This window comes from Ambystoma mexicanum, chromosome 3p (genome assembly GCF_040938575.1).
Source record: "Ambystoma mexicanum isolate Mex_15411 chromosome 3p, UKY_AmexF1_1, whole genome shotgun sequence".
Taxonomy (NCBI): domain Eukaryota; kingdom Metazoa; phylum Chordata; class Amphibia; order Caudata; family Ambystomatidae; genus Ambystoma; species Ambystoma mexicanum.
The window spans coordinates 1,226,602,766-1,226,625,154 of record NC_090925.1 but is presented as its reverse complement, the minus strand read 5'-3'; the positions used below and the strand labels follow the sequence as shown (position 1 = coordinate 1,226,625,154).

At 43.7% G+C, this 22,389-nt stretch overlaps 1 protein-coding gene across 1 annotated transcript in view; it reads right to left on the bottom strand.

The window, feature by feature from the left end:
• RUFY1 (RUN and FYVE domain containing 1) overlaps positions 1–22,389 on the bottom strand; it is a 1,926,102-nt gene that overhangs the window by 529,463 nt on the left and 1,374,250 nt on the right. Inside the window, exons 13-14 of the mRNA XM_069652681.1 lie at positions 22,158–22,277; positions 10,914–11,043 (exon numbers count right to left, since the gene is read on the bottom strand). Coding sequence (XP_069508782.1) covers positions 10,914–11,043; positions 22,158–22,277 — 250 coding nt within the window. The remainder of the gene's footprint in view (positions 1–10,913; positions 11,044–22,157; positions 22,278–22,389) is intronic.

The window sequence follows — 22,389 nt, the reverse complement described above, 5'->3', positions numbered from 1 at the left end:
TTTGCACTAGAAGCTTATGTACGCAGATGCCAGTAGATTAGACAATATATGGAATGATATGGCCCCTAAAGGGCAATACTATATTGTCACACTAAGAGAAATGTTTAGCCTATATTCAAGTTGCTCGCTATTACGCGCGCTGAACCCCATACACGAGTTCATGCCATTCTCTATGAGATTATCTCATTTTTCTGGTTGTCTATACTATAGGGTGGCATTAGAACCCAATATCCTGCTGTTAATACATATGGCTATTCGGTCAAGACCTTTCACAATGGCCGTACCAACCATAGAGTTCATCATCTGTGTCACATTTTAACTACGTGATCAAGCGGTCGGAGCACCGCGAAACAAGTCGTCCTTTTTTATAGGTTTTTCCCTTTCAGCACACTATCAATAAAACTATCAATAAAACTAAAGTGTCTGCTGGAATTGACTGTGGTGTTTTTCTTTTCTTTGCTGGATGAATACTACATTCCCTAGCTGCTCTGGGTGTGCAGCCCACTTGGCCTCACCTACTTGCTATGAAGGGTTTTGCAACAATAAATATATATATATATATATATATATATATATATATATATATATATATATATATATAAATATTATATTTCTTTTTCGCACTCTCCTGTTGACCTCTGTGGAATTCTAAAGCTTCTTCCTGGGAGGCATGGTGCGTCGGGCCGAGCCGAGCAGATTACCATCTGCCTTGGTAACCGGAATCAATCTGCCCAAATTCTTTTAAAGAAATGTATAAATTTTATTTGCACTCGACATCAACCTACATAAGTTCATAACAAGACAAATATAGGCACTTGCAGGTATCAGCATACAGAAAATCTCACCATTCTGTACAATACAGGCACATATGAACTTAGTATAGCTAGGCACAAAGTGAAAAGGGTACAACTCGTCTCAACTTGTAGCTCCCCCCCCGATACATCATCCCAAGCACCCACATTATCCCCATTCTCAATAGCCCCAACAAGGTCTTTGAGGTCCAGCCATGGCATAGTTGGTCACAAACCGATGGGGTGCAAGTTACAGTAACTAGTTTCCATATAAGTGTTCTAGATCAAGTCCCTAAGCCATTCCTGTGCGGTTGGAGGGGACCCTGTGTGACCATGCCATAAGGATGTGGGGTTTAGCCAGAAGCAGACACACAGCTAACAACTTTGTCCCCAAAAAGCTTCATGAGTGGGCAAGCCTGTAGCAAAAGGTCCCATCGTGAGTCGAGTCAAATTTGTCCTTTCTTGCTGGGGTGACGTATGCACAATGGGGGATTTGGAATTGTATAAGCTTGTAGCTTGTGTTTAGGGAAACTCTTTGTGTGTAATTGCATGCACTATTCCAAACCTTATCATCTATTCCCTCCCGGAGATCTCTCTCCCATTTAAGTCTGTCAGAAGGATTTAGAGGGGTGGGGGGGCTGTTGAGTCATGTGCCAATTAATAAAATGTAGAAATGATGTGCGTACACCCCTGCCTGAAACAACTATATACTTCAAGAAAGCAGATGAAAGAGGTTCTGCAGGGAAATTGGGACCCTGGGTCCGGAAGGCTTCGCTCGCTCTGTGATATTGGAAGATCGTACCGAGCTCCCCATCCACCTTTTCAATTAACTGATCTCTCATCACAAAAGTACCCCCCAGATACATATTCCTCAGATGCCTAATACCTAGCTTGGTCCAAGAATCAGCTAGCCATTTGTCACAGGTCGGTCGAAGAAATTGTATCCCCCATAGTTCCATCAATGGTACGTATGGCACAGTAATGCCAGTCTGTCTGAACAGTCTTCGCCGTGCATCCATGGTCAGAGCAACTAACTGGGGCATACATACATGCATCCTGCATGCACAGAGAGACAATTAAGGGGTGCAATTTGTGGGGGTGGACTGCTGTGCACTCAGCCCACAGGTGCTGTTGCAGAGGGTTGTCTGGCATCTAGTAGGATGCAAAATGTGCCTGGGCTGCCAGGGAGTAAACTTCCATGTACGGGGTAGCCATGCCCCCCTACTCGAAGGGCCTAGTTAAGGTCTCTGAGCGAATTCGGGTTTATGAGGATACCTTGTCATCTGATTCAGGATAGAACAAAGTTGGTCAAAAAACCATCGACCCAAGTACAGAGGAATGTTCTGAAATATCTATAGCAGTTTGGCGATTATGAGCATCTTAATGAGCTAAATCCTACTTCAGATCGACAGTGGCAATGTCTTTCACCGGGATACCTTGTGGTGCAGAGTTTCCAGAAGAGTGCAGTGAATTTCTGCCAACAGCTTCCAGTGATCCTGTCAGATCTTCTCACCCAAGTACTTTGCAGAGGAGCCCCAACCCCATATATAGTCCCCAATATTAGAAGGGCATGATGTTGCATCCGTGAGGGAAACAGCTGTGATTTCGACCAGTTACCCTGAGACATGAGTATTGCTCAAAGCCGGACACCTCCGATGTCAGGGCCGAAGGTTAGTCTGCGGGCCTTTCACATACAAAAGGACATAATCCGGGTTTTAAAAAAAAATGTCCTGCCTTCCTTCCATCGCTAGTGCTCGCCCTGAATGCAAATTCTACAATCTTATTGCCAGTGGCTCTACAGCGATGGGAAAAGAAGCAGTGACAGTGGACAACCTTGTCTGTCCCTCTGCTCAAGCCAAACGACTCACTGGTTCAACCCAGACCTATCACCTTGGCTGACAGGTTACAGTAAGCAGCCAAACATAGTTCAAGAAGTACCCTGGCATGCCCATCACCTTCAGTACTGTAAAGAGGTATTGCCACGAAAGGAAGTAAAACACTTTCTCAGAATCTAGAAAGGCAACTGCAGCTAGGATCAAGCTGAGCAGTTCTAGTAAATAGCTTGCGTAAATTGTGCGCTGTTGACCGTGCAGGAAGAAACCCCAATTGGTCGAGATGTATAAACGGCGCCACATATGCTAAAACCAAAGTCGTCAGGACCTTGGCAAATATTTTGGTGTCGAGACTGAAAAGAGAAATGGGCCTATAGGAGGCACACCTGGCGGGGGCGGAGGGGTTGTCCAGTTTAAAAACCTGAGTTAGAAGAGTTTCACTCATAGTCTGGGGCAAAGCTCCACGCTCAAGGGCCTCCTCGCAGACCTGAACTATTAGAGGTGCCAGCCATGGGCCAAACTCTTTCTACAATTCAGCTCCTAATTCATCCGACCCAGGAGCTTTTGCTGTGGCTAGATCTCGGATTGCCTTTCAGGCATCAGGACCCCAACCTCCTTGGTTGATGTTCAGAAACATAGCTTTGTAGGTCCTCCAATTGGGCTACATCGTTTGCTGTGTTAGCACAGCATAGAAGTCATGGAGTGCACCTAGAATACCCACAGCAGTGGTCTGTAGAATGCTCCTCAAGCCCTTGATAGCTGCAATGTCTGCACTGCCCATCTCAACCTCGGGCTAGCCACGCAAGAGCACAGACCAGCCGGCCAGCCCCGCCATACTTTTGGGCCATTACAGGCTCCGGTATATAACAAACCTCAAGGTCTGCAGCCTGTTTAAACCTGTCCAACTTGTCCTTCAGTGGGTGGAGCAGTGCTCCATCCATGGTACCTGCCATGTTCAAGTCCAAGGTCTTCATTTCCTTTTCCAGGTCATCCAACTCCTGCCTCACCGCATGAAGGAGACCCATCTCAGTGCACATACATATCATCATTAAACAGACTTTGAAGACTTCCCAAACCATGGTCACGTAAGATGTAGAGACCAAGTTAGCCTCAAAATAAGTAGCAATTGCCGCATTCAGTTCTCCCTTAAAGGCAATGTCCAGAATTGCCAGAGACTTAAATCGCCACCTAGGCTTCCTTCTCCGCTCCTCCTCAAAGATCAAGGCCCACCTGATCTGAGAAAGTATTGTGGAGACTCCATAGTCTTACGGATCAACGCTGGGTCAGTGAGGATGAGAGCTATGCGAGAGTGCATATTGTGTACTGCAGAGTAGAAAGAGAAGTCAGCCTTGTCTCCATTGATGGTGCACCAGAGGTCATAGATTTTCTTTAAAAGAGGACTTTACCGTATGAACTGCCTGTGCCGCTGGTGTAAGATCTGAGCCTCGAGCCGGACCTGTCCCTGACTGCATCCAATATAGTATTAAATCCCCCATCCAGATAATCTGTGAATGAGCGAAGTTAAGGCATTTATCAGCCTGGGTAGATAAAAACGGCAGGTTATCAGAGTTTGGGGCATACATATTGACCAGTGTAATAGAGGACGCGAACAGAGACCCATGTAGCAATACGTAACGTCCCTCATGGTCTATCTCAACTGACTGCACTGAGAGTGGAAGAGATTTGTGATTGAGTGTTAGTACCCCCCCAACAGGGAATTGGAGGAATAAGGTGTAAAGTATCGTGCTGGCCCTCATGACTTAGTGAAAGGGACTGGGCCCGTCCCTGAATAATGAGACTCCTGAATCAGTAATATCTTGGCATGATGACGCTCACTATATGCCTGAACCTTTCTAGCTTTTATCACATTTTGCAGGCCCCGAACATTCCAACTTACAATAGTACACTGCTCACTCGTTAAAAAGTGAAATGTGTATAATTACCTGTACCCACAAAAAAACAAGAGTACTGGTAACAGACAAGCATAGTCATGTAAACCCAATTCAATGCCATTATAATTTTAAAAAACAAAACACCCACAACATACAACCCCCATTACCTCCACTTCCCCCACCCTCAGTGCCCTTACCAAATAGCAAGAGTCCACCCCTCCCCAAACTCTGAACTATGGCTATCATTGGGGTTGCATAGAGAGCCAGCAGCCTAATGAGACCCCTGGTCTAGGGGAGTCAGTGGCTCCAAGAGAACATTAATCCAGTTGTGTAGCAATATGGGCTGATAAATTACATGCTCATAATAGTGTCTTCAAACAAACCGGTGGCGGCAAAGGCATCTGTTCAAGTGGGTCACAGCAGGTCGCCTCATCTGTAGCTGCCCCCGGTGTGCTGCACCTCTGCAGATCGTTTTGGGCAAGCTCCCCGGGCAGCGAGTCCAGAAAGGAATGAACCCCCTCAGGGGTAGTGAAAAAGTTGTCCGATGTCACCGTAAGCTTTGCCGGGAACAGCATAGCATATTTGATACCTCTATCCCAAAGACTTTGCTTGGCTGAGGCAAAGGTTTGATGGGCCTTTCAGGTAGGTAATGTAACATCTTGGTAAAATGAGACCCACGCCTCCTGGTAATGGAATTCCTCCATCTTAAGTGCCAGGCGTAGGATTGGGTCTCTGTCCAGATAGTTCAGCAAGCACACTATGATAGAGCGTGGATTATGATCAGGCTTTGAGGTCGAGCCTAGCGATCTATGTGTTCTCTCGACCACGAACTGAGGTGAGAGGGCAGGATCCTGAAGTATCTCTATAATGAAAGTTTCCAAAAAGATTTCTATGTTGCCTGCCGGAGCAGACTCGGGTAGACCCACAATCCGAACACTGTTCCAGGGAGATCTTGACTCCAGGTCCTCGCTTCGTGCTTGGACCACCTTCATTTCAGATTGCAGGTGCTGTAGTATTCGCAGCGTTTGGATACCTCTGTCCTCCAGAGCATTTGTGCACTTCTCCATCTCAGTTATGGGCTGCTCTCCATATAAATTATCTGCTGCATCAGGTCGACCTTGCACACCAGGCTTCTGCGCTTGCTATTCACTCATACCCCTCCTACACCTGTGAAAGAAACAGGGGCATGTCCGGCGCCGCCGTTGCAACATACTTCGGGGAGGTATACTACTTTTCAATGGTTTCCTTGTTCCTCTGTTGGGTGTTCTCATCCACCCCTCGTGTTGCAGGATTTGCGCTAAGGGACCTGCAGTCGAAGCTGAGCAGGTCCTTCCTCTGGTGTCCTTTAGCCATGGGAGCCAGCAGACTAGAGCAAATGGGACACAGAAAGTACCTAGTCTCTCAAGCGTTTCTCGGTAAGGGTCTCAAGCACTAGTAGCAGGGTACCAGCAAGCATGGGCACCAAAAGGAGCCCCCCCTCTTCAACCATGTACTGGGTATAAGAAGCAGCACCCACCACAGTGCCCCACAGTAGCACTGTCAGCAAGAGCTCGGCTCCAAATATTGCCTGCCCCCGCTGCAAGCCGCTTGAAAGGCCCAGGGGGGCAAGGCAGGGCAAGGGCTGTGTTGCAAGCTCTCTGGGATGTTCTACTCACCCCCTCAGTTCCACCTCTTCAGCCACTTCTCGCTAGAGCAGGTCAGCAAGCGGGCACCCTGCCCGCACGGTTGACACTTCCGAAGCCAGGCCGCCCAATCGCCTCTCGTTCAACCTGCTCCCACTGCGCCACAGCCTCTGCTCAGCCCGGGAGTCTTCTCCTAGCCATGGCCGGGGGAGCTGAAATGGGACTCTGCCTCTGTGTTTTTACCAGTGTTTGTTGCCTCACCGTACCCTTAATTTTATATGGCGCGAGCCAACGTGGAACACCCCCTATCTCCCAATGCCACACACCTCCGGTGTTGGAGCTCATCAGGTAACCAGCCATTTTCACAGCAGCTCTCCTGCCCACATTCTTCAGAGATCTATGACATTTAACTGTCGACTATCTCTTTGAAACCTGTTTGACTGCATAAAATGTTAGGTAGAGCCCCCACCCCCTCCACCCTCCCTCAATCCCTCACCTTTCTAAATACCTAACCCCAACCACTCCTCTAAATGTTTGTGGTAAAATGCAGTAAAAGAATGGCGGGGAAATGGGACTCAAGGGAATGGGCTGCGGGCAAAGTGGGTAATACCTTCTTCACTAGCTTTTCACTAGCTCTCACAGGGTCTGATGGTTACCTTCAATCAGGCCTGAAAAGGGTAAAAAAGGTAAAGATACGTTCCACCTCAAATGGTGTCTGTATCCTCTGTCCACCACGTCTACTGTTCTGGCCTTCAAAGGGTCTCCAATGCCTCCTGTGACACAGGCAACATCCATATCCAGCTCCTGCTGGTGCTACACCACCTGTGGTCTTCATTTCAGCCCACGAAACCGGTAATGTGCATGGACTGAAACGCGCAGCTTACTCTCCAACTCCATAATGGAATGCCTGATATTCCTGGACATCTCCATCATCTGCTTTCTCAGTGGAATGTTCCAGCCATATCGTTCTCTGGCTAAAATCTTTCTGAAATTCCCCAAAGCAAAACAGGGGGAGATACACAAAGAAATACCACACTTAAATTTGACAGCCTACACCCCCCTAGTCTGCTCCGCAATTTACCTTTCGGCATGTTATTATGGCTTTGCCGTAATTGTACCAATATTGCCAACTTCAATAAACATGAGGACATTATGGAAGCCAGACTTCTGGAGCGGGGCTACCTGAAAAAACATTAAACACTCGAGGAAAAGGGCACGGTATGCAAACCGCGAGTCATTACTATGTCCCAAAACAAAAAATGACAAACAGGAACAGTTGGTATGTGTGCCAACATTTTTCCAACATAGCAATGCTATTAAGGCCATTATCCTTAAGAATTGGAGGATTCTAAATTCATCCGAGACCAAAATGCAAAAAACATTGTTTGCATTTAAGAAGAGCCAAAATCTCAAGCAGAAAATGACCAGAGCTAGTAGAACCCCTCAAAAAATTACAACCATCAGGGATACTAACTTCAACCCAATAGTGGGACACTACCCATGTACTTCATGCACGGCATGCAAATATTCCAAAAAGACTACTTCTTTTGTGGCAGAAGGAAAATCTTGGGACCTACCAACTTTTACAGCATGTAAAAGTAAAAATGTAATCCATGCGATCCAATGTCCATGTGAAATGTTGTACATTGGTAGGACCACAAGAGAAGTTAATGTACGCATTAATGAACATCGCTAAAAAATAAGAACACGCAATCTGAATGCCCCTATGGTGATCCACTTTATAGAGATGGGCCATAGTGCAGACCAACTAGAATGGTTTTGCATAGAGAAAGTAAGGGCCCCCAATGCCGTACAAATGATAAATAAACTGGCCTATAATCAAAACACTCACTAAGGGTCTCAATACATTAGATCCTCGGAACCCAAACTTTTAGGGGTGCTTTCCAGACCTGGTCAGACTGCAATTCTATCGCATCCAGTCTAGTACACCTTCTGCTTTTGACGGTACGTATGACACATACGTCAAGAGTATGGGCACAGCTTATGTTGCTCCAGTTTAAATTTAAAACTTAAATTTCAATTTAATTTTTCCAAAACAAATAAACTCTTTATGTCCAATAATAGGCCCCCTGTGGACTCTCACATTTTGAAAATACTGGAAAACATTGGAGTCCTCTGATTTCACGCATACTATCAATTCTCTTTAGCTCATATTACCAATACAGAGTGACATAAATTCAATGTATTCAAATTTAATTGTTAATTTTGGTCGTCTAATTGTTGCAACCTCTGGATTGTGGCTTCTTTAGCCCGGCCCGTGGCGTCTGCAGCCATGATTGCACCACAAAGTCGTGACCATTTTGATAGGTCGGACCATGAAGGGTGGATAATTTGAGATCTTCCGTACGGCACTATGTGACAGTGCAATAGAGCCTTGGCCTGTGGGATGAACCGATGTGCGATTGGATTGGCCACCATAAAACAAAGGCAAGGATACGACAGCACTCACGGGTATGCACACCGCATTGATTCTAGATGGCAAAACCTCTTGGTTACCTTTAATGAAAGGCTCCGTTGCTGCAGCGCCCGATGAGAAGTCTGCACAGGAGACAAATGCACAATACGGTAAGCTGCCTCCCTGGGGAGACACTGTTGGTAGCCAATGAGGGGCCAGCATTAACAATCTATGGGTTTTTTTAAAAAAAACATGCTAACTTATGATTCTTCGGATTACACCAGCTTTTGTTTTCCATGTTTAAGTCATGGCTGAGCAGTTGGTCTGGGGATCTTAGAAATTGGGACCACTGTGCTTCTAGTGACTAGCTGCCGATTGCTATTAGGCAATTGCAGCAAGTGTTAATTCGGAGCAGCTTTTCCATAGTAATGTATAGCAAGTCTCTGCCCTTTAGCTGCTGGGTATAGCAGTTTCTTTGCCCCAAGTAATACTTGGGTGAGTTGTGCCATTTTGTTAGGCAGCCAATTAGTATTATTTACAATTTTACAGCAATTTGGGCTAATATTATGCCATTTCTTCTCTTCCGCTTCCTCCATTCTCCCCCCCTCCAACCTCCTCTTCCTCCTCCCTCTCCCCTCTCTTTTTTCTGTTATACAGACGGTCTCAGTGCACATTTAGGCCTGGGACCTTCTCTCCTTTCATGACCCCTGGATTTACGCTTGGGATATTGTGATTGCTTGGGAACCCTGCCTGAATTAACATCTTGGTGCTACCCCTATCTCTCCGCGACGTGATAAGTCAACTGCCCTTAGCTATAACTCTCAGTGCGTTTAATCACTGTGCATTGGTTGGAGTGTAAGATTTTTATCATCTTGCAGATTTTTGCTGACTTCTGCCTCATCAGCCATGGCTGCAGAAGCTTTTTATAGCTTGGAAAGTTATCTTGTCTAGCTACAAGGTTAGTGATGGCATACCACCCTTTAAGCTTTCTGCATGTAATTTCACCGCCTGGGCTGTTTCTCAAATACCATGATTCCCATATTTACATTATTGGTTTATGGCTCAATTGGTCGCACTTTCTGAAATATGGCTCAATGACTACTGCTTGCCTCCTCTTTCAACATTTAATCTGTTCTGCGATATTTGATTGCAGATGCCTAGGCCTATCCCTCCACTTCACCTCAGGGCACCAGTTTTTCACGGTGGCACCTTCTGTCTGACATCATAGGAAATAAATGGTGGATTCCTGAGAACATTCCCTTCGTCTACACCATTTTAATGTTATGTTATGTACTTTTATAATAGTGGCTAAATGTATCTTGAATTGAAGGGGTATTTTCATTCTGAATGGCCCCTCCTAGTGTGCATTATGCTACCTGAGAGTTAGGGTCTCATAGCTGTTTCGTATGTGTCCCTCTCTTTTAGAGTGTTGAACTTGTTTTTCCTGATGAAAACGTTGTTAAGCAACTCAAAAACGACGAAACCGGTCGAGATATTGGGGATGTGGTCATGTTTCACATCTAACTGACCCACCCCAGAGATAGACCACTTTTATGACAACCAGAGCAGCCATGTACATTGAATGCACTTTATTAAAAAACTAAAAGCTGCTAGCCATGATTTTTTAATAGGCTTTACCATATATGTATTGTTGTTGGGTATTTAAATTGTATGGAATGTGGATGCATGATGGCTGTTTGTGGACGAATGAGTGATTGATCTATTGTTGATTATATGAACTGTATGAATTACTGTGTTCTTAATTCTCCTGCAATGCAAATAACATGCTAAAGTGTTGATTAAATTATGATTAATTCATTTGTGTAAATAATGTATTGGGTACAATAAATCCTTTTGATACTTTGTAAGTTACATTCCTCTGGACTCTTTCTTCTGAGCAAGCTAGTTGCACTAATACCCTGGCCTAGAGTGGGGGTTTCCTGCGTCTTTCAGAGATACACAAAACAGGGGGAGTGACACATTGGGTTGCCAGATCTGTCCTCACGCTGTTACCATAAGGTAGTGATGCTGCTAGGTGCCCGCTCACCTCTGTCTGCAGGCACTATTGTTTTGGGTGACCTTCAATCAGAAGGCAGAACACTAGACGCCTTGGCGGTGGAGCCACGCTGTAGCACGGTGGCACTGATCTCACCAGAGCTTGGCAAGTTCTGTCTCCCACCCCTGCATGTCTGTTGAAATCAGTAAATGTGTCTGCAAAGAAGGCCATATCCATGCAAGTAAGCACATCTTGCTTCTGGCTCAGAAGTAAATCTTGACCAATATTTTGAGAATTATTTGGTTGTATTCAAAGCATTTCATTGAACAAAGGAAACTGTAAAACAGCTGCATGGCACCTTTACCTTTTTCAAACCTGGCACTTGTTGCAGCTCAGTTCTAAGAAGATTGGTAGTCTCCTTTTCGTTTTGCAGCTGATGCTGAAGATTCTGATACTGCTCCTTTTCACATTTCAACTCTTTTTCCAGACTTGAGCTGTTGGAACAATAACAAAAACCCTAAATGACAACATGCAGTATTGCATTTAATGTAAAGTTAAGAGATAACCTTAATGAACACAGCAATGCAGCGGACAAATATTTCTCTATCTCAAATGTGCACTCTCAAGCTTTTAAAAACAACAAATAGCATAGAGCCTCAGATAAAGAGCACTCACAGAACAAGTTAATGCGTGTCTGGATGTCTGGGGCACGGTGACACGATGATGGGTGAAGAAATAATGTTTGAGATTGGACAGTGACACCTTTAAACAAGTCCTTTTCTTTGGCCTCTATCTAGTCTTTGTTGATCTATTATCTCTGTTGCCCAGGTAGATGAACAGGTGCATCGAGTGATGCTTTCTAGAAAACTTTTTACCTGTTAATTTATATGCAATCTGATTGAAATGTGATGCTTCCACAAATGTTTTTAATGGAGACATGTCTTTTTTGGTAAATTGTTCTTAGTGCGCATTTATCGTGGTGATTGTGGACCCAACAAAGCAATTAAATAGCACCCACAAAAAAGAAAGAATGGAAAAGGGGCTTATGAGGGCCTCACCGGCTTTGTCGAAAAAAGAAAGGAGGAACTTGATTGGCTAACAGTGCCACCCTGCCTCCTGCAACACGTTGACGAACCTCCTGCAAAAAGCACCTGGCTAGTAAATGCCTGTGCTGTCGGTTGAACTCAGGAGCAACATTGCATAGTCTATTGTAGCAAGGGGCTGGAGCAACCACAACTGCAAGATTGCTGTATTTTGGCCTTGCACTCATCCCCAAACCTCTGTTTCATTACTTTCACTGTCAACCTATTTCTCTTAACCTTCCTGCAGCTTTCGTGCCCCTTATCAGCTGAGTGATGGTGCACCCTACTTTGTCAGGCACTTTGCAGAATCCTCACTCCACCTTTTATTTGTTTTGCTCTGCATTTCACGGACCTTCCTGTGAAGAACCTCTAGCATGGAGCATGGAGTCATGCAACATTGGGAAACTGAGGTTATATTGCGCTGCCACAAAACCAGGTTAGTGCTGGGGTGTATGACCTGCGTCTGTGCAAGCCACGTGGAAGGTGAATGGATTCTTTGGACGCTGGGGAGGTTTCCTGGGACAAACAACCAGTGATATTGGTGACAATCTTGTGAGGAACACTTGGTAAATGTTGTTCTTTAAATAATGGGCTAAATTCAAAAGGGGACCCAGTAGGCACAGCACCAGAGCAACAAAGAGAGGAATCTGACCCATATCTCAGCCTGCATCCCAGCATACTTAGAAAGGAGAAATGGGGACCTATGGGAGATTGACAGTAGAAGAATGAGTGAATATGGAAGCTGCCTGCAGGGGAGAGTATAAGGAGTGTGGGAAGGAGGTCTAGTTAATATGTTTCATGACATATGCCTTTAATGTCTTTCCAGGCCATTTTAATGTCTTGTTAAAAATGGCTGTGTATTGTTGTTTTTTTATTATGTAATGAGCAAGGCAATGTCATACAATATCAGGTGACACTCTGCCAGGATGCAAACTCGGGGCATGCAATTTGTATTTAATCGGCTGGGTTCCCTCTTCTAACTGCTTACTTACACCTCATATATTAGCCACTCAACCAAATATGGAGTGATGATACAATGAGTGTGGACACCCACAATGCACTAGAAACAGACATAGCCAACCACACACCATATAACAACCACACACATTAACCACACACAGCTTTAATATGAGGACAACAGAAAGGGATAAGTGTACTATATTCTGCTGATTTGTTACAGTATTCTACACGCAATGCTATGATAATGCTCATTTTCAAAGTATAAACATACCAAATGTTCACCATTTTGTAATTGTCTTATCAATATCCTTTAATAAGCATTCGGGTACCAGATCGATAGAAGGCACCAATGGCAATGCTCTATGTGTCAATATTAGCCAGCAGCTAGCCTTTTCAGTTTTGCACCCTAACCAATGCAACGTCCTTGCACAGCACTATAACACTTAAACCCTCCATGCCAAACACGCCTGATCCCAATCAGAAAGCACATGCAATCATGCATGAACCAGACTGGGTCACCAAAGAAAACCCCACTTTATACCAAACATACCCATCCCAGGGGTATGCCCAGGCTGGGTCTCATGTGAAAATGCATCTCCAAAACAACTAAAAGACACAGAGATCTCAGCTTGTTATATTATGCTTTATGTATTATATTGTTTTGAATGACACTGGTTGTTGGAGTGGATGAAGGTATGTCTGTTATATGGGGTGGCCATTTAAAGGGGGGGGGCAGTTGGAATAATGCTAATATGAATATGTCTATAAAGAAGAATGACAAAATATCTCACTTTTTGCCAGCCACCCCTACAAGTTTTCTTAGACTAATGAAACGGGAAGTACAAATGACATATGATTTATATAAGGGGTTGGGCTTTGACACCATTTCTGACATCCAGCATTTAGAAACACTGAATAGCTGGTACTCCAATATGCGCACTGCAGGAAGGAATGTAATCAATGAAAGCTGTTACGTGTGTGAACTTATCCCGCACGCATCAGGGGCTCTTGAGGTTTTAGTTCCACATCCACTCCCAATTACAGAGGCACAATGCCTGGTACAACTTCCACCATGAAGAATAAAGGACACATTCCAGGCGGACAGTGTGCAGTTGAGGAGCATTGATCTAGACCCACCGTTATGCGATGGCAACACCAAATACCATCAGTGTCTACAAGTACCATATTTTTGCTTGGGAAGTTACTCGCATGGCAACGACAAATGGCAAGGCACCACAGTGACGTGCCAGGCAGATGGACTGATAAAGGAAATAGCCCAAGTAGAGTCTATGTGTGCACAAATATGGTCCCAATACATCGCACCCCTGACATGGGATGCAACAATGGAGAAGCCGGTCTGAATACATAGAGACATAGCCTATGAACTTTGTTTCAGCAGTGAAGGAACAGTTTATGTTGGCGCAAACACACAGTGCAACCACACTCTTGTGATCCCTGATATGACGAAAGGTACGGCAGCAGTGATGGATTACTACTGGGTTTGTGGCCGACAAGTCTACTTACACCTCCCACCATCCTGGAGGGGCAAGTGTTCATTGGCCACCTGGCACTCAGTGCTACTAGTAATCCCGGAAGAACACTTGAAGGGAGAAGAAATGCCTGTCAAGGAGCCAACAGCCACTCCAGCACCTAAAGAAGCAGAAAGAAACTTGCAGATCACATAAGAATTTGGTATGCTGACAGAAAAAGGATGATTTCAACAGCGGGGAAGAAAGAAGAGATCAAACTATGTCCTGAAAGACTCTTCCACATTGCTCAGAGGAATACCTGATGAGTATCGACTTTTTAGCTCAGCAGATACTTTCTTTTCATCTTTTTTGGCTGCTGGGGTACAAGTAGCTGCTGCACTTTTGTACCACCAGAGGATGCTAAGAATGGGTCACTATCCCATGTTATCGAGGTGGTGCACAATCTAGGTGTTCAAATAAAAAAAGAAGGTGGAGATACAGAACACAGAGTGGCTACCGTTTGCCTTTGATTGGGTCCCGTCATGGCTGGGAGCAGCAGTAAAAATACTGATGCTCGCTATCGTATTCTTCTTGGTCCTCTTCTACACATGCCAATTGGGTCTCCCATGTTGTGTTAATGTAGTCCCTAACAGTGCAAAGATGATGGTTTCAATTGAGGGATCTAAACACCTGCCATACAATAAACAACGAAACTCAAACTAATATTTCTGGGGCTGTAGATATGTTGGGTGGGGATGAGTTTGTTACTGTGTAAGTAATGAAAGGGGGGGATGTTGGCAAGGAGCTAGCACCTTCCTTCATTCCCAAGCGCTTTACAATTAGGCAAGACTTCTGTGGACTGTTTCTAGGCACTACGAAAGACCAGGAGGGAGGAGGAGCACTGAGAGAAAGTTTTATTCATGCAAATATAATCACACACACACAGACATGGGTGGGCACTGAGAGAAGGCAGTTATTATTTAAATATAAGGTGCAAATAACTATTAGCTGAACACATTGGTAAATGTTAAATGCTATTTTAGTTTTTCTCAAAGCATGGTAGAAGCAGGCTCTCTGCCAAAAGGAATGTGGCCTGCGCTAAAAATGGACTACATGCATTGCTGTGGTGTTCGATAGCTCTGGCAGAGCAACACGTACCTCAGCAGCTGTTTGTAGTCTGTCAAAGGGCCAAGGGCAGGCTAAGGCTCATGCACACAATGCAGAATTATGGAAAACAACGATTTGATATTATAAGACCAGATACAAATATTAGTCGAATTAATTAAATATGGAGAGAATGACGGGAACATGTTTTTATATGTAAATGTTCATAATGTAACAAAATTATGAAAAACATGAGCTACAGTGTATTCTTGCATAGGCTAGCAATATGTTAGGTAGCATGTCCTAAACAGAAATCCTCAAAAAAACACTCATAAAACCTATTTCCCTCTGCATACAGAAAAGAAAAACACACTCAGTCTACTCCTGAGGAAAGATTGTTAATCTTTTTCAATTTTTATAAATTGGTATAAAATGAACATTTCTTTCAATAATATGACATCACATAATATCTCAACCAAAAGACGTACAGACTAAAGGATTTACAACACATAGAGCCAAATGTTTTTTGGCGTAACAGTCAATTTTTGTGTGTAAGACAAACTTCATCACAGTTGTTGTTTGTCACAACAATTCACATAATACAATATATAACAAAAACACATTCACATAGTAACAACAAAACAAAGGTTGTGAAAAGCAATTGTTTCATTTGGTGGTAAGCAGTGGCGATGCACTGTGGTTAGGGGCGCGTCTACACCAAGGTGTTTCAACCGTTTAGGAGAGCCTTTTTAGCCCAATCTTGTACACGGTCTTCATCAGGACGAAATGCTGTACGTTATGTAGTGCGTTCTGCAGGGGAAAAGGGAGAGTCTTATCAGGAGAGTGCGGGAGCACGTATAACTATAGAAAGATTTAATCATGTACTGTGTGGTCTATTGCATAATAGAGCACAGTTTACCTGTGGGTAATTATTTCCACGGGCACTATTTTCTAGGAACTGCTAGGCGTAGTGAGGATCTCAATGTGGTCCTGTTACAAAAAGCAGGGAAAGGGCACTCAATACTGTTTAACAGAGTGCTTTAAATGCATGTGAAAAATCACAGTTACAGAGAAAATACCATCCGCGTTATGCGTGGTGGTGGAATCTTACCTCCTTGGTCGAGGCTTGTAAACCTGTGGTTACTGATGTTTACAATTTCAGGATGTAATCTAAAAAAGAGAGAAAGGGGAATGGACGGCATATCAGAGTTGTGGCATCGCATATGGGTCGTTAAGAAATCTCTGACTGCACGCGTGAGCCTGGCGCGAGCATACCTGTGTGGATGTTCGCACAAGGATGAGCTGGACGAGTGTGTTCCTCGCTCGAGAGGTGCTGAGTCACTCCGCGGCTCGGTGGGGGCCTAGCAGCATAGCTTTGGTAACGCTGTTGCTAAAGACCCGGATTATTTATATGGTGGCCATTTTGAGTCGTTTGGACGGGAACGGTTGGATTACATTGCGTCCCTTGGCCCAACGTCGGATGTAATCAATTTACAGTGTACCCCATAGTGTAAGGAATCCAAAAAGGTAATTTAGAGGTAAAAGTATAACAAATGGTAACCATAGGAATCACAGAAAGGAATGACGCGTACACCACCGCTGCAGCAGTTAAATTGAGACAGAGCGGGAGAATGCCTAAAATAATGCCAGAGTGAAATTCTGTTAGTTAAGGTGCATAAACTCTCTAAACGTTGGTTTTAAAGAGACAGTGCATGTGTGTACATGTCTCAACGATGTCGAAATTACATGCACTCTGAATTTACAGTTGTTGACATCCACATACATAAATGAAAACTTGCGAGAACAGCTGTTATGTCATGACATCGCATATCCACAATGTCCTGAGAGAAGAAATACATATTGTTAGTGCAATCATTCATAATATGTATTTTGACAAACAAAATTTGGTGTAAGCGAGGAGAACCCTTTCCGAGATAACATCTCCTTATGGAAACGTTTCATCGATGATATCATCATTGTATGGCCAAATTGACTTTTTGGACCTCCATATCTATAAAACAGGGAACAGACTCAAGACAGAACTTTTTCGGAAACCCACTGATCGTAATAGTCTCCTCCATTTCACGAGCTATCACCCCATGGGTTTAAAGTACAACTTGCCCTATCGGCAATTTCTAAGAATACGCAGAAACTGTACTGATTTGGATAAATTCCGACTGCATGCAGAGGGTCTAGGCGAGCGACTACTAGAGAGAGGATACCCGCGAAAATCCATCAATCAAGCCAGAAAGAGGGCTAAAAACACCCCAGGAGAAATTTGTCTAGAGAACAAACCCATGAGGGAACTGGACAGGATGGCCTGTGTCACCACTTTTGGACCTCTTAGCCAATTGATTCAAAGGACTATTAAAAATAATTGGCATTTGATCAAACACCCGGGTACATTGAACAATGTACCTTGTTTCGCATTCAAAAAGAATAAGAACCTCAAGGATACATTGGTACATACCTTCATAGAACCATCACCACAAGTACCAAGTAGACTATGGGATCTACCTCCTCTTGTTGGCCACTACAAATGCGGCCACTGTGTCACATGCCCTTTGACTCTACAGAACAAATCTTTTGAGCACCTACAAGTGAAATGGACCATGAAAGATTTCACAAATTGCAATACAAAGGGAGTCATTTATGTGATACGATGCCCCTGCAACCTCATTTATGTAGGCAAGACCATACGTGCCATTAAGATGCGGATATCAGAACATTGTTCTTGTATCAGGAATAAAGTGGCCGACAAGCCTTTGGTAGAGCATTTTTCCAACAAGGGCCACAAAGATACAGACCTAAGATGGTTCATTCTGCAGAAGGTATCACCTGCCAAGCGAGGGGATGACATGAATAAAACTCTGACACAACTAGAACAGCGCTGGTTTCATAGACCAAACACTGTACAATCTGGTTTGAATATCTCAGTTGAATGGAAGTCTTTTATATAAGGTGTACCTGTGGTAGAACCCAATGCCCGCTTGCACTTGAAATAGGACATGATTCTGACCCGTGCCGAATAATTTGTTTGTGTACAAGAGCAGTTGGTCATGAATCAGGATTGCCCAAAAATCTTCTTGTTCATTTATCTTACACAAAATTGTGTTTGTCAAAATACATATTATGAATGATTGCACTAACAATATGTATTTCTTCTCTCAGGACATTGTGGATATGCAAGGTCATGACATAACAGCTGTTCTCGCATGTTTTCATTTATGTATGTGGATGTCAACAACTGTAAATTCAGAATGCATGTAATTTCGACATCGTTGAGACATGTACACACATGCACTGTCTCTTTAAAACCAATGTTTAGCGAGTTTGTGCACCTTAACTAACAGAATTTCACTCTGGCATTATTTTAGGCATTCTCCCGTTCTGTCTCAATTTAACTGCTGCAGCGGTGGTGTACGCGTCATTCCTTTCTGTGATTCCTATGGTTACCATGGTAACCATTTGTTATACTTTTACCTCTAAACTACCTTTTTGGAATCCTTACACTATGGGGTACACTGTAAATTGATTACATCCGACGTTGGGCCAAGGGACGCAATGTAATCTAACCGTTCCCGTCCAAACGACTCAAAATGGCCGCCATATAAATAATCCGGGTCCGTAGCAACAGCGTTACCAAAGCTATACTGCTAGGCCCCCACCGAGCCGCGGAGTGACTCAGTACCTCTCGAGCGAGGAACACACTCGTCCAGCTCATCCTTGTGCGAACATCCACACAGGTATGCTCGCGCCAGGCTCATGCGTGCAGTCAGAGATTTCTTGACGGCCCATATGCGTTGCCACAGCTCTGATATGCCGTCCATTCCCCTTTCTCTCTTTTTTAGATTACATCCTGAAATTGTAAACATCTGTAACCACAGGTTTACAAGCCTTGACCAAGGAGGTAAGATTCCACCACCACGCATATCGCGGATGGTATTTTCTCTGTAACTGTGATTTTTCACATGCATTTAAAGGACTCTGTTAAACAGTATTGAGTGCCCTTGCCCTGCTTTTTGTAACAGGACCACATTGAGATCCTCACTACGCCTAGCAGGTCCTAGAAAATAGTGCCCGTGGAAATAAGTACCCACAGGTAAGCTGTGCTCTATTATGCAAAATGTAGAGACCACACAGTACATGATTAAATCTTTCTATAGTTATACGTGCTCCCGCACTCTCCTGATAAGACTCTCCCTTTTCCCCTGCAGAACGCACTACATAAGGTACAGCATTTCGTCCTGATGAAGACCGTGTACAAGATTGGGCTAAATAGGCTCCCCTAAACGGTTGAAACACCCTGGTGTAGACGCACCCCTAACCACAGTGCATCGCCACTGCTTACCCCCAAATAGAACGATTGCTTTTCACAACCTTTGTTTTGTTGTTACTATGTGAAAGTGTTTTTGTTATATATTGTACTATGTGAATTGTTGTGACAAACAACAACTGTGATGAAGTTTGTCTTACACACAAAAATTGACTGTTACGCCAGAAAACATTTGGCTCTATGTGTTGTAAATCCTTTAGTCTGTGCGTTTTTTTGGTTGAAACATTCTGTGATGTCATATTATTGAAAGAAATGTTCATTTTATACCAATTTATAAAAATTAAAAAAGATTAACAAACAATCTTTCCTCAGAAGTAGACTGAGTGAGTTTTTCTTTTCTGTATGCAGAGGGAAATAGGTTTTATGAGTGTTTTTTTGAGCACATCTTTATCCGGACCTATTCAATTGTAATTTTGTTCAACTAGTAACCCTCCTGGGTAGAATAGGCTCCCAACCAGGAGCCCATTTATTGAATCTAAACAGAAATCCGACCATTTTATTTATTTATTTGTATAGCGCTATAGCCCGCAGACATCAGAGCGCATTCCAAAAAGACAGGACATGTAAAGACATAAAACAGGACAGTGGTATAACCACATAATTAAGACATGTTAAGCATTGTGCTAGGAATTAATGTTTATCTGGCCAGGAATTTATTTGAATAGCAAAGTCTTTAGTTTCTTTCTGAAGTGTATGTAATTTGTTTCCAACTTCAGGGTCACGGGTAGCTCGTTCCATTTAAGGATACTTCTGCTCGAGAATGCTTTGCCAAGACCATTCAGCTTTTTAGCTGGAATAGTTTGAAGGAGCCCTTTGTTTGAGGAGCTTAGATTTCTGGTTGGTTCGTGCATTTTAAATGCTTTTTTTAGGTATGCAGGGGCTTTGCCATACAGGCATCGATGGACCATTGTGAGGGACTTAAACGTAATTCTCTCCTCAATGGCCAACCCGTGCTATTCTCTTCTGTTGCTTGTGATATGTTCCCTTCTAGACTTGCCCGTGATTGTCCTAATGGCCATGAAGAAAGGAAGACAGGAGCACCCCTTGTATGGAAGAAGGACAGTTTTGGATGACGCCATGCCCATAACCAGTGACCAAGCTAAGAGTATATAAGCTCCTGCCTGGCACTAGTTTGCAGGAGAATGGGACGGTTGAGCAACACCGTTCAGGCAGCGGAGTTATTTGCTCCTATCCTCATATCTGTAAAGAATAAATGTGTTATCTTTGCAAGATAGACTCTTGGCCTTACTTCTCTAAAAGGGTGTATTTATTCTGGTGTGAGTGTGATTAGGGGTGCCCATATAATTAAGGGGTACCCCTGTAAGTTGGGCTACCCTTACAGGACAAACCCCTACTTCTTTCCCAAAGTTGTGCAATTGGATGTCATTAGCAGAGCGGTGGCATGGTCCACTCTGCCTACTTTTTGCCGGCATTACTGTTTGGATGTTAGCTCACGTGAAGATGCAGCTTTCGGCCAAGCGGTTGTGCAAAGTAACTTTTTTACTCCTCCCTAATTGTGGGGCTGCGATGGAATTGCCCGTACAGTATGGAGAAAAGGGGACAGGACGTAGAAGTAAGACCATGTTACTCACCGTAGTGACTAATGTACTCCTAGTCCATAGTTCCCTTTCCTCCATACACCCCGCCCTCTATCCTCCTCATGGTTAAAATGTGTAGTTAGGACTGTCGTTCCCAATGCGGGACAATAGAGACTGAGGTGTTGCGCCAGAGAGCAGGGTCAGCATGCACGTTCACGCCTACCCTCGTACTTACATGCACATAAATTAATTCTCTTAAAGGGGAAGTGTCATTTCTTTGTGGGGACAAAGACTTCGTTCCCATATGGGGACGCCCACACAATATGAAGGAAAGGGGACTGTGCACTAGGACTACAGAAGTCACTACACACTGACTAACTTGTTCTTTTCTAACATACAAAACACACGTAGGGTGTGTTTGACAAGGGAGTGGGTGTTCATTTAAATAAAGTATAGAGTGTCTGCAACTAATGAGTAATAGTTGATGGCGCAGCAGGGCTAAAAATCACTGCAATTGCAAGTAGATGGTCTCTTGAGTAAATCAACCATCCAGCAGAAGATAGTGCCCTTGGTCCATCCGATAAGCAGAGGAGTGCAGATAGGCTGGCCTCTGTTCTTAAATGTTAGAGGGATGATGTCACCATTTGTGTCATGGGCTCTCTGCGGTGACCGATAGTCCAGTCCAAGACAGTGGATAACAATCCTATCAAAGGGAGATAAATAGCCTGATTCATGGAATTATTTGCGTGAAAAATGCAGATGTGCACGCCTTTCTGCCCGAAAATCCCCATACTTCAAACAGGGATTTTCGGTCAGAAAGCTGTGCAAATCTGCGTTTCTCACGCAAATAATTCCATGAATCAGGTTGTAAATGTACTAGTGTTCAATCTAAAACAATTGAAGCACTCAGTATATTTGCGGCACAATAAGACAGTAGAATTAATAAGTTAAGTTGTCTAATACAAGAGTAAAAACTAGAATTTCAAAGTACCATTTTAGTGTTTCATTTAAACTAAATCCCTGATGAAACAATTTTTCTGAACTAAGATTGTTTTTTAACTACATCACTAGATTACCTCCTGCATTTACTTAACGTTTCCATTAACAGAGGTATCATACCGTTGTAGGCTCAGGTCTGCAAGTTGATCCTGCAAAGCTTGAATCTTGCCACCAAATTCTTGCTTCGTCTTTTCATTTTTTTCAACAACCTCTTGCATGGCTTTATCTGATTGTTTTAGCCTGCAATAAAATAATGTACTATTAGGCATTAGAGATTTAGTTTCAGTTGTTTGGGAGGAATTCATTTTTGAAAAACACAAAACCCTACGAAATGGAAATTGTTGTTCTAAAA